Here is an 11843-nt window from a genome sequence, read left to right as displayed (position 1 = left end):
AACTTATTGAGAATCTTACGATCACATAAAACTCCCGTGGCACGTCTCCACTTCAACCATCTGGCTTTAATCCTATAACTAACATCCTCCTCATATCCCCCATCTACTTGAAGGACTGAGCCTAGATATTTAAAGTGATTACTTTGGGACAGTACTACTCCATTCAAACTAACTCATTTCCTATCACCAGTTTTTCCTTCAATGAACTTGCAATGCATGTATTCTGTCTTCGTTCTACTTAACTTAAAACCCTTTAACTATAGAGTACTTCTCCAAAGCTCTAGCTTTCTATTGACTATTTCTCGTGTCTCATATATCAAAACAATATCATCCGCAAACATCATGCACCAAGGAATACTCTCTTGTGTATGTTTCGTCAATTCATCTAAAACTAATGTAAAAAGGTAAAGGCTTATGGCTGATTATTGGTGTAATCCAATTGAGATCGGAAAATCTCTTGTGTCCCCTCCCACTGTGCGCACAATAGTAGTTGTTCCTTCATATATATCTTTCAACACTTGTATGTAATAGATACCCTATTTTGTTCTAACATATTCCATAAAACATTTCTTTGAACACTATCATAAGCCTTCTCCAAATCAATAAAAACCATGTGTAGATCTTTCTTCCCATCTGTATATTTCTCCATCAAGCTTTTAATAAGAAAGATCGCTTCCATAGTTGAACGACCGGGCATGAAACCAAATTGATTGAGAAAGATAGAAGTATCATGACGTAGTCGATACTCCACAACTCTCTCCCACAACTTTATAGTATGGCTCGTGAGTTTAATTCCCCTATAGTTTGATCAACTCTGTATGTCTCCCTTATTTTTAAAAATAGGTACTAAAATATTCATTAATTTTTATATTTTAACGAAATTAATTATTTGATCTTTACATTTTGAAAAATATATTTTTAATTATTGTATTTTATTTTTATTAAACTATTTAGTCTATCAATCAATATTTCCATTAGTAATGCTAATTAAACTATTATTTAATCATTCTATTTTATTGAAATTAATTAGTTAGTCTTATATTTAAAAAAAAAATTTAGTTAATCTCTAAATTTTGATTCTATTAACTATTTAGTTTTATAACTATTTTTTATACTTAAACTACCTTAATACTCTTCTTTCTTATTTCTCTCTTATATTTTCTTATTTCTTTTTATTTATATTTATTTTTCTTTACACCCGCATTATTCTCCCTCTCTTCTCTCTTTATTTTTATCTGTTGATAAAAATGATATAAATTATCTACACAAAAAAATTAATCAATTTCTTTAAATTTTTAAGTAATTAAAAAAATTTATTTTTCAATAGAAAAAATATAAAAATAATATTAAAGTAATTGAAAATTAAAAAAAAAGAATAAATTCAAATCTAACATCCATATAATAAAATTTATATTTTTATTTAATAATATATTTTTTAAAATATATAGATTAATTAATTAATTTTATTAAAATAAAAAATTAAATAATAAAAAATTTTAAAATATAAAATTAACTAATTAATTTTATTAAAAATAAAAAATAAATGATAATATAAATAGTATAAATAATAAAAAAAATTACTAAAAAAATAAAAATATTTAATAAAAATTAAATAAAATATTTTTTAAAATATAAAATTAAATAACTAATTTCATTAGAATATATAAGCTAAATTGTAATTTTCTCATTAGTATATTTAATTTCGTTACTTGGCCTTGCTCCTTGGAACGTTCCCAATCAAGAGATACCATGCCACGTGGCTCACCATATTTGACCGTAAGCCTTCACTTGGCGACACGAAATACCGAAGAAAGTCCTTCTAGTGGATCCCACATCCTTCAAAGTCTATGTTTTGATGCCCACGACACTGCCCGATTTTTCTTTCTTGTTCTCCTCTCTCTCTCATTTATAGACCCTTACCCTTCTCTCCCTCTTTCACTCATTTCTTCTTCTCCATATCATGCCCTCTCCGCTGCACGCTGCCACTTGAAAAGCAAGAATAAGGATATTTTTCAAATTCACTCTTTAGTTCAAGATCGCTTTAGCTGGGATTCAGCAACTCCAGATATGACTTTTTCCACTCATAAACATGGGATTTTTTCCCTCTCCATTATCTTCCTCCTTGCAATTCCGTTTGCCGTCGCTCAAACACCTGATGACACGCGGGACCAGTATGGTTATGCACGTGTTACTCCTTCCATGGCTATAATCATCGTCGTCTTAATTGCTGCGCTCTTCTTAATGGGGTTTTTTTCTATTTACATACGCCACTGCTCCGGCAACAGCAGCGGAGGAAGCGTGCGGGCTCTAGCCAACGGTGGTCGCTCCCGACGCGCTGCCGCGTCGCGTGGGCTTGATCCTGCTGTGATCCAGACATTTCCGACTTTGGTATACTCCGAAGTGAAGGGTCTCAAGATAGGGAAAGCGGCGCTGGAATGCGCGGTTTGCTTGTGTGAATTTGAAGACGATGAAACGCTGCGTTTAATACCTAAATGTGATCATGTGTTTCACCCTGACTGTATAGACGTTTGGCTAGCTTCTCACACGACGTGTCCCGTTTGTCGATCTAATTTGACACCAGAACCCAATGACTCGCCGCCGCAACACACCGATTTACCTCCGGAATCAGACCTCGAAGCTCAAAACGATGTCGCAGTGGAATTAGAATCAGAAGTCTGCGACCATAATGATAACGAGGGAAATGCGCACGTGGCAGCGCCGGAGCCGGAGGTTGTGAGCGTGAACCAAACTTTGAACAGAAACCGTACACGTGGATCAAGATCTGATAGGCCACGTAGGTTTCCGCGTTCACACTCCACTGGGCATTCTCTGATCCAACCGGGCGAAAACACAGACCGGTTCACTCTGAGATTGCCGGTTGAGGTTAGGAAGCAGATAATGAACCGGGAATTGAACCGGACAATGAGCATGGTCGTATTTTCAAGAGAAAGGAGTTCAAGGAGCGGCTATAAACCCGGAGGCGACGGAGGAAGTAGTAGAGGGAAGCATAAACGGCTTGAGCGGTTGGACCAGGGAGCTAAATCGGACCGATGGGTTTTTAGTGCTGGTCCACCATTTTTAGCAAGAGCGTCGTCGTTTTTGACGAGAGTTTCATCGTCAGTAAGGTCGCCAAAAGTGGCAGCCAATGACGGAGAAGGGACTTCGGCTCGACCGGGTGGATCAGATAATGTGGCTGAACCAAATAGGCCCCCGGTTTAAAGGCCAAATTTTTTTTTGTTTGATATGTGAAAAATGTTTATATGCATGCTTCCCTTTTTAAATTTGTTTATTGATTTTTGTCATAATTAATGTATTATACTAAAGGGGTAACAGAAGAGGTGAAGTGAATTTGAGAAAATAAATTCTATTTTTTGTAAATCTGACTGCCACCAAAATTATATTATCATAATTTGATGCCTATTAATTTGGGCAATTGTATTTTTTTTTTTCATAAGTAAAGCGACACATTCATATGGGTTAGCACATATTGAATCGATGTTAAAATTATGACAATTTAAATAATAGTTCATTTCTCAATTTGATTGAATATTCATCTGATTTTTTATTTTAATTTTTAAATAATTTTAAATTTGTAAAATATTAAATATTATAGAGTATTATTTAAAATTATATAAAATTTAAATATTTCATTCTAGTCACAAATGTAGTATTTTTATATTTCATGTAAATGTTGCTTAAAATTAATCCAATTGAATATTGTTATTCTCACAGTTTAATATGTAGTCTATTAAAATTGAGTATGAATCACTTACAAATAACTTAATTCATTTACAAGTTGTTTATTATTAATTTTATTTATTTTTTAATTTGCAAAAATCTATTTTTACATTTTATATGCCAAAAAATACATTTTATTTGTATAATTTTTACATACATATAATTCTTTTGTTGTGTATACCCTGGCTACATAGTATGCAATTTGCTGTAGAATCCTATTCTCATAATCTTTAGAAGCTACAAATTGGTACAATGGGGAATGTATGTAATTCGGTTGACTTAGCCGATTCGATTAGTCGATGTAATTTTTTTTTTTATAAATTTTTTTAGTATTATTGTGGAGAATTAAACTCAAAATCTTTTAAAAAGTTTTTAAAATCAAAATTAACTGAACTAACTTGCTCGTAATGTGTTTTTTATTTCAATATAATTATTTTTTACATATACTTAATATTTTATAAATATTAAAAGGATAATTATATATTTATAGAAATTTTTTATGTATTATATTATTTAAATATTTCTATATAAAATTTAAAAATACAAAATTTAAAAATATTATTAAATTTATGTAAATATAATTTAATGAATGTTAAAGTTTTACTTTAAATAATTAAAATTTAATTATTTATATTTATTTATATTAATAGGTGTTATATTTAATTAATTTATATATTTATAATTAATTTTTTTAATAATTTACTATTAAATCATTAATTAATTAATTATCAACTTGATCCTTCCACAGAATCAACCTCTAAACGGGTTTATTAACAGAAATGACTAAGTTTACTTTATGAATTTTATATTAAAAAAATATAATGTTTAAATTTTTATTTTAATAATTATTAAATTATTAAAATAAAAATGATTAAATGTCTGTCTTATAACATATAAAAAAATAAGAATTCATATTATGACCTTTTTAAAATTTTTAAATTCAAAAAAACTACAAACTGGTAGTGCAACTATGAAATATCTTAATTTCATTAGTTCACAAAAGAGACCATTAAATATTTATTTATTAAATAAAATAAAAGGCTAATATTTTAGCCATTAAGACCAAAGGATGATGGGCTAATGGGCCGGATTTTTGGGTCTAAGACTTGCAAGAAGTTTAGGCCGTCCAAGAAAGTTATTTTTCTGAAATCTCCGTCTCCCATTCAACTGAATTTTGAAACGGTGAAAGGAATTAGGGCAAAGGACATGGAGGAGGGAGAAGAGCAGAACAGAACAACTAACCCTAAGAAGGTGGTGATTCAAATACCATCCTACCAAGAAGTAATGCAGAGCTCACAGCCAAAGTCGCAATCTTTATTTAAGCCATCACAGACTTTCTCTCAAGCATTCTCTTTTATCAAGAACTCTGAATTCTACACTCCTCCTCCACCTCCTCCTTCCTCCTCTACCTCTCAATCTGTGCCCGTCTCGGATGATGCAAGGTACTCTCTTTTGCTTTCTTGGGTAATTGTTCTTTTTGGCTTGTTTATATGTGGTTTTGGCTAAATTATGAAATACAGTGTGCCTTCTCCGTCTCCATCGCCTGCTGTTGCTTCTTCTTCTCTGCAGAATGGCCAGAGTCGCAATGCAATTCTTGTTAGCCACAGGCAGGTAAGGCTTTTTTTTTTTCCTTCTTTATATGTTAAATTCTCTATTTTTTTTGGGTTTTCCCTTCAGCAAGTTTGTTCCCTTTTGCAGAAGGGAAATCCGTTGCTTAAACATATCAGAAATGTAAGATGGGCTTTTGCAGATGTGGTTTGTGACTACTTGCTTGGCCAGAATTCTTGTGCCCTCTATCTAAGGTTTAAGCTATGGGCTTCCACTATTTGCTTCTCATTTGTTATGTTTCACATGAAATTATATTTTAAAATGTTGATTTAAATGATATAGACTATGAACACCTGCGTCTTGGAGTTTATGATCACAGCCTATAGCATTTGGTTTGTGCCTTTCTGAATTATGCCTAAACTTTGCTAATTTTGATAAGTTGTCCGTTTGATGCAGTCTTCGGTATCATTTACTGCATCCTGACTATCTGTATTATCGAATAAGGGAACTGCAAAAGAACTACAAGCTTCGCATTGTTCTGTGTCATGTCGATGTGGTAAACTATGCTTCTAACTGATGATCTTTCTCTGTCATATATATATATATATATATATATATATATATATCTTCACGATTTAACATCACAAACAAAATTGGGATCCACTCATTCACATGTGCAGTTTGCTGTCCTTGGTGAAATTAAAAAAACACTTTGATCATTGTTGTCATTGGTTTCAGGAGGATGTGGTTAAGCCTTTACTTGAAGTCACTAAAACAGCTCTACTTCATGATTGTACACTGCTATGTGCCTGGAGGTAAACTGCATTTTTCCCCATTGTGCAAGGGAGGCATATATGTTAAACACAGGATATAGTTTGATAGGAGCCTGAGAATACTTCATTTATTGCAATTCATTCTTTGTCTTAGTTCCCAATGTAGTGGGGTCAAATTTTTTTGATTTGCTGTTCAATATCCACTAATGTACATTTTTTGTGTTTTGGAAGTTGATTTGATCAACTCCATTTAGAGGCTTGGACCAATGCAGCAAATGATTCTGTTATATTAATAATAAGGAACTTGTTTCTTGCAGTCACCCACCTTAAAAGGATTATACTTTTTGAATTTATTTGGTGGTGTTTGGTTATAGCTTGGAGGAATGTGGCCGCTATTTGGAGACTATCAAAATGTATGAAAACAAGCCTGCAGATCTTATTCAGGGCCAAATGGATACAGACTATTTATCACGGGTATAAACTAGATTGAGGTCTCCCATATAATTCTATGTTATGTTGTCCAACCTGGAGTCTTGAATAACCTGCTTAAATCGTATTTTTGAACTAATTAAGCTGAGACTATGTTTCTTTTGGTATAGTTAACCCATGCTCTCACAACTGTTCGACATGTTAACAAGACTGACGTAGTCACGCTTGGGTCTACCTTCGGGGTATGTCCGCTTTTTAGTCCCCAGATAGCATGTAATTGGTTCTATTTTTCCATGTTTGTCCTGTATCTGATTGTCATTTTCTTTCAGTCTCTTTCCAATATCATGGATGCATCCATGGAAGATCTAGCTCGTTGCCCTGGCATAGGAGAGCGCAAGGTATTTGATTATTTCCTATATTATGTTTGCTTTGATGTCCTTAGCATGTGATGTCCTCCAATATTTTCTGTAAGACTGGCATTTGGCAGTATCTCTGCCTGAAGAAATAAATATTTCAATCGTTTTAATTCTTAGTATTTGTGCATCCATTTGTTTGGTGGCTCAGGTAAAACGCTTGTATGACACTTTTCATGAACCATTCAAGCGTGTTGTTTCCAGCCATCCTGTTGTTCCAGAAACATCGCCAAAAGACAATGAACCTTCCTCAGTGAATGAAGTTACGGATGTGGAGAAGGAAGGTGAAGACGTAAGCAAACGTAGGAAGAAAGAGCCTGAACTAACAGTCAAATCAGCCCTGTCTACTGCATTTGCAAAATATGCTGATAAATTTGGTAAAAAGAATGATAAATCATTCGAAGAGAAAGCAGGAGAAACAAGTGTTACTGTGGAATCAGGAGCTAGCAAGGGGGACTCTGGTGACATGACTGCGAGTTGATCCTCTTTTTCCAGCGTTGATCTATTCTCAGTTGTGAATTGTGAGACAGAAATGTCTCTGATATTCTGTTCTCGTCATGTCAGGGGCAGTTGTGGTACTAGTGGTATACTAGATTTCTTCTTCCACAACTTTGTATTAGTACATCAGAAGGCTAAAATGGATTTTTTAGGCCAAAATGTAAATTTATTTTTACATATGTTGATTGGAAATACAGTGATTCTCTATTCATCATTATCATAAACAATTGTATTAAGCAGTATTAAGGTATTCACTTAATATTGCTCTTTGAATGGTACACAAATAATTGGAGAGGTTCTTATATAATTTTTGTTTGTGCATGGGCTTTTGTGTGCATTGTGGTGTAGTTCCAGTTGTGTAAATGCGGAGGCCTTGTGGAAAAAGTTGTTGCCCCTGTGTCTTTGATCGGCAAGGAACTTCACACCAAAAGGTTTTAAGTGAATACAAAATGCATGCTGGTTGGTATTGTCATTATTCACGAAGCTTCGTCTAAAAACCTTTGTTTCAATTCTAAAGATTAGAGTTCTATCAAATTGATTATTAACCTGACAACGTAGAGCGAAGCAGAAGAGAGTTGTACGATTCTACAATTTCAGAACTGTCCCTAACAGCTGGGACTAACTATGTGATTCCGAAATCTAGAGGAAGCAGTGGAAGAGAGGTTCTTGACCAGAGGGATTAGTGACTGCACCACGTCTGTCATTAAAGGCCGGTATTCTGCTTCGGGTTGCACACACATGGCTGCAATGGCAGCTACCTATATGCAATGAGCCCATGTTTTTCAGAAAATTATTTGGGATTTTAGCTGAAAAAATTTCAATAGCAAAATTGTTGATAATATAGAAATGAGGAAACCTGAATTAAATCTTTCTTTGAGTAGAGGCCTCGAAGAGATGGGTCAACCATTTCCACTACCTTTTCTCTATTAGTTAACCTTGGAAGAGCCTGCAATAATAGTGTACGACTGATAAATTTCACTATAATTTCTCTTCAATGTTGGCTAATTCCAGGGAATTTAACACACATTTTCTACTTCTATTTAAATAGCAGGCATTAAAGGCTTGAACTTTATAACGTTGCTACGTTCTTAGTATCATATTCTGGTTACTAGTTGGTAACATTTCTGAGAGAGGAAGTGATGGATTTTAAATTCACTAACCCAGGAGACAAGGACATGTTCACCAGGAGGCCGCTTGGTGTCCACGGGTATCCGGCCAGTTAGGAGCTGTAAAAGAACAACACCATAGCTGTATACATCTGATTTTGTCGTCAGCTTACCTGTCGAGGCAGACCTAAGTTCACGACCAGAAAATGATGTTCTCGTAAGATAAGCTGTTACAGTTCATGCATAGTGTAGGAAACTTGTAAACTAAAATTTTATACAAACTACAAAGAAAATGATATTAGCTAGCTATGATTGCTCAGAGACAGACACTGAAACTGAGGAATGTATATCAGGCTCTCTGTCAATTATGAAAAGGTCTTTGAGCATGAATTTTTGCTTCCCTGAGAAAATAATGTGCTGCCTAGTAATGGGGAAATTACCATTTAACTCCGACTGAGATTTGAACTCAAGACCTTATAGTCAAAGAGATGACTTAATATCATTGAGCCAAAACTCATTGATATGGACACCTTATCATGCCATGTGCAATCTTGTGTGACAATTGACATTGCATTGCCATTTTGATATGCTCATTAAAATGAAATCCACGACAAATGGTGGAGCACTCACTCTGGAGCAAGATAACCTGTGGTCCCCAGCACACGTGTTGATGACGTCTGACCATTGATCTTTTCTGAACCCATCTTGGCAAATTCAAAATCTGAAACCTTGGCACGGAAATTTTGATCAAGCAAAATGTTGCTGCACTTAAAATCACGGTGGATAACTGCTGGGATTGTATGTTCATGGAGGAACTCTAGGGCCCTAGCACAATCAAGGGCTATCCGTAACCGGGTCCCCCAATCCAGTGGCTGATATTGCTTGTGATGGAGATGTTTTTGAAGTGTACCATTAGACATGAATTCAAAAATTAGGAGCCTATAGTGCTGGTCAGCACAGTAGCCAAGTAGTTCCACCAAGTATGGGGAATGCAACCTGCTTAGAAGGTCTACCTGCAATATTAGGAGAAAGAAAATGACACTTTGAGCTACAACCATGTGCAGGATTGAATAGCATTCAATACGTTTATCTCCATGGAGAGTTTATCTCCATTAAAAAATTCCAAATTGCAACCTAAAATTGTTGACTTCATACCCTCTAAGTCGTTAGACTAGGGAAGTAAATATGTGCATTATGGACTATAGTTACTTAGTTAGAGAACAAGGTAGAGATGATAAAACAAAGGAACAAACCAAAAGGAAAGGGCTAATGGGAACAAAAGATAATTAATGAAGTCACTTGCCTCTATCCTGAATGCACGTTCCCCTTGCTTTCCTTCCCTACGCAGCATCTTAATGGCAGCCACAGTACCATCTGCCAGGATACCTCTGTACACCACTCCAAAACCTCCATTTCCTATTACATTTGCTTCACTGAATCTGTCTGTGGCCACTTCAAGCTCCTTGTATGTGAAAACTTGGGCTCCTCCATACTTTCTCGGAGATTTATGACCCAAATTGCTTCCATATAGGCAACCTCCCTTCACATCTGCTGCATATTGCTAGATCAAAATTGGCTTGAACTTTGCAAATAGAAATTCAACGAAAGAAGTTGAAATAGTAAAGGGAGTTTTTTGGTTATTAAAAGCACTGTTCTTTTCCATTCTTGATTTAGTAAAACCAGAGAATTCATCCGAAACATGCATAATAAATTAGTTGGTCCAAAATAAACCAGAGTTTTTGGTAAGAATGAAAATTTTACAATTTTTTTGAAAATCAAGTACCCTAATCTCTTATAAATTGGTAGATATAACAAAAATAAATAATGTGAAAATGGGTAGTAATTGGTTAATTACCTGGGCTAGAAGTGAATGCTATGGCGGTGTGAGCGATGAACCTGCAACTGGCGTTGTTTATACAACCATTATTGTCTTTAAAGCATCTGCTTCTATTTTTAGCGGATTTGAGTCTTCGAAGCATGACTATAATTAGAAAGATGAGGAAAAGAACAACAATTGAGATGCCTGATATGATCATGATACGAATGGAAGTGGAGGAAAGTAAGGTATGGTGTTGGCTAAGAAGATGAGAATGAGAATGATGGTGTTTAAGGGAATGGTTGCCGGGTGGCCCTCCAGGTGCCGCAGCAGCAACACCAATGGTTCTAGTTTCCATGATCACAAAGAGCAGGAACAAAGGAGAAAATAATCAACAGTGAGATAGAGAGATGGGTATGCAATTTTGTGCAGTTGGAGGAGGGTGGAGCTTCCTTACCTTTCCTAGGAGGTTATATTACCTTCATGGCTAAAAATTTCCATGTCTCTCTCTCGAATAATGAAGGTGTTTTGTGCACTTCTTTCGTCCCTTCTTTTGTATTTTCCAAAGAGTGGTCTCTGTCTTTGTTGCAGAAAAGTAAGCAACCATTGCCCACAATTTTTCATACATCTCCACTCATCGCCAATCACTTTTATTTTCTAGTGTTAAAGAATTCTATGGGGGCATTATGGTTTGTGGACTTGTGGAAAATGACTTCTTATCATAGTTGGAATAGATTAGATGAGTTCATTCATTGGGTAAAGCAGCTGAAATTTATTACTAGACTCTCATAATAAGCTATTGCTTGATCATAAATTTTCATGCTTTTTACCAATTTTTATCCTACTCCCACAAAATATTAACAACTAGCTTCAGCGAAAGTTTAATTTGATCATAAAGTTGTTTGTCAGATTGTTTATATTGATAGAATTAAGAGAAATCAGAATCTCCATACATCACTGAAACATATCACATGAGCTTTCCAGACTCGAATTCCAACATTTCAAGTCAATTAGTTAATTTAGGATATCTTCTGATTTTTCATGTTTCTAAAACCAGCTTCTTTTTCTTGGCATTACCCTAGTGGGCCTGACCCTTCATTTACCTGCAGGGTACCAAATTTCATGATCCTAATCGTAAGATTGGCGGTCAAAATTGCAATGTAACAGAAACATTCTCAAAATCCTTATCTATTCCATTTTACTTTCAAAAATTCCCTCTCCCTTCTTACCCTATTAACCATTGAGGATGACATAGCAGAGACATGACCCCTGTCCCCTGCTCTAGAAGAGTAGAATATCACTATCATGACCCCTATCCCCTGCTCCAGAAGAGTAGAATATCACTATCTACCTAGGCTGGGATTTTGTCTGATATCTCTCATTTGTCCCTCCCCCACCAGGGAATTGTGGACCCTTTACTATATGGAGGTACAAATGCCCATCTGCAAGTCACAAGGGTCATGCCATTCTCACTATTTGGTAGAAGAAGCTACTCTGCAATAAGGAGAAGAAATAAATTTAA

At 34.9% G+C, this 11843-nt stretch overlaps 3 protein-coding genes across 3 annotated transcripts; 2 read left to right on the top strand and 1 right to left on the bottom strand.

Annotated features, from left to right (window-relative positions):
* The first annotated feature begins 1715 nt into the window (after positions 1 to 1715).
* LOC110658035 (E3 ubiquitin-protein ligase ATL31) lies at positions 1716 to 3378 on the top strand. Its single transcript, XM_021815497.2, has one exon. The coding sequence runs from the start codon at positions 1750 to 1752 to the stop codon at positions 3217 to 3219; it is 1470 nt and encodes a 489-aa protein (XP_021671189.2). The 5' UTR covers positions 1716 to 1749; the 3' UTR covers positions 3220 to 3378.
* Positions 3379 to 4879: 1501 nt separating this feature from the next.
* Positions 4880 to 7706, top strand: LOC110658037 (DNA excision repair protein ERCC-1). The gene is made up of 9 exons (XM_021815499.2): positions 4880 to 5180; positions 5259 to 5349; positions 5437 to 5540; positions 5743 to 5842; positions 6025 to 6101; positions 6434 to 6533; positions 6659 to 6730; positions 6818 to 6886; positions 7053 to 7706. Exons 1-9 carry the CDS (start codon positions 4945 to 4947, stop codon positions 7380 to 7382), a joined length of 1179 nt encoding a protein of 392 aa, XP_021671191.1. The 5' UTR covers positions 4880 to 4944; the 3' UTR covers positions 7383 to 7706.
* Positions 7707 to 7884: 178 nt separating this feature from the next.
* Positions 7885 to 11063, bottom strand: LOC110658036 (probable serine/threonine-protein kinase PBL7). The gene is made up of 6 exons (XM_058142736.1): positions 10361 to 11063; positions 9805 to 10053; positions 9136 to 9514; positions 8560 to 8692; positions 8256 to 8345; positions 7885 to 8157 (listed from the first exon to the last, which is right to left on the bottom strand). Exons 1-6 carry the CDS (start codon positions 10677 to 10679, stop codon positions 8005 to 8007), a joined length of 1323 nt encoding a protein of 440 aa, XP_057998719.1. The 5' UTR covers positions 10680 to 11063; the 3' UTR covers positions 7885 to 8004.
* Positions 11064 to 11843: the final 780 nt, after the last annotated feature.

Source organism: Hevea brasiliensis, unplaced genomic scaffold (assembly GCF_030052815.1).
Source record: "Hevea brasiliensis isolate MT/VB/25A 57/8 unplaced genomic scaffold, ASM3005281v1 Scaf7, whole genome shotgun sequence".
In the NCBI taxonomy this organism is placed as follows: Eukaryota; Viridiplantae; Streptophyta; class Magnoliopsida; order Malpighiales; family Euphorbiaceae; genus Hevea; species Hevea brasiliensis.
Note: the sequence above shows the minus strand (reverse complement) of the source record. Positions and strands in the feature narration are given on the sequence as shown.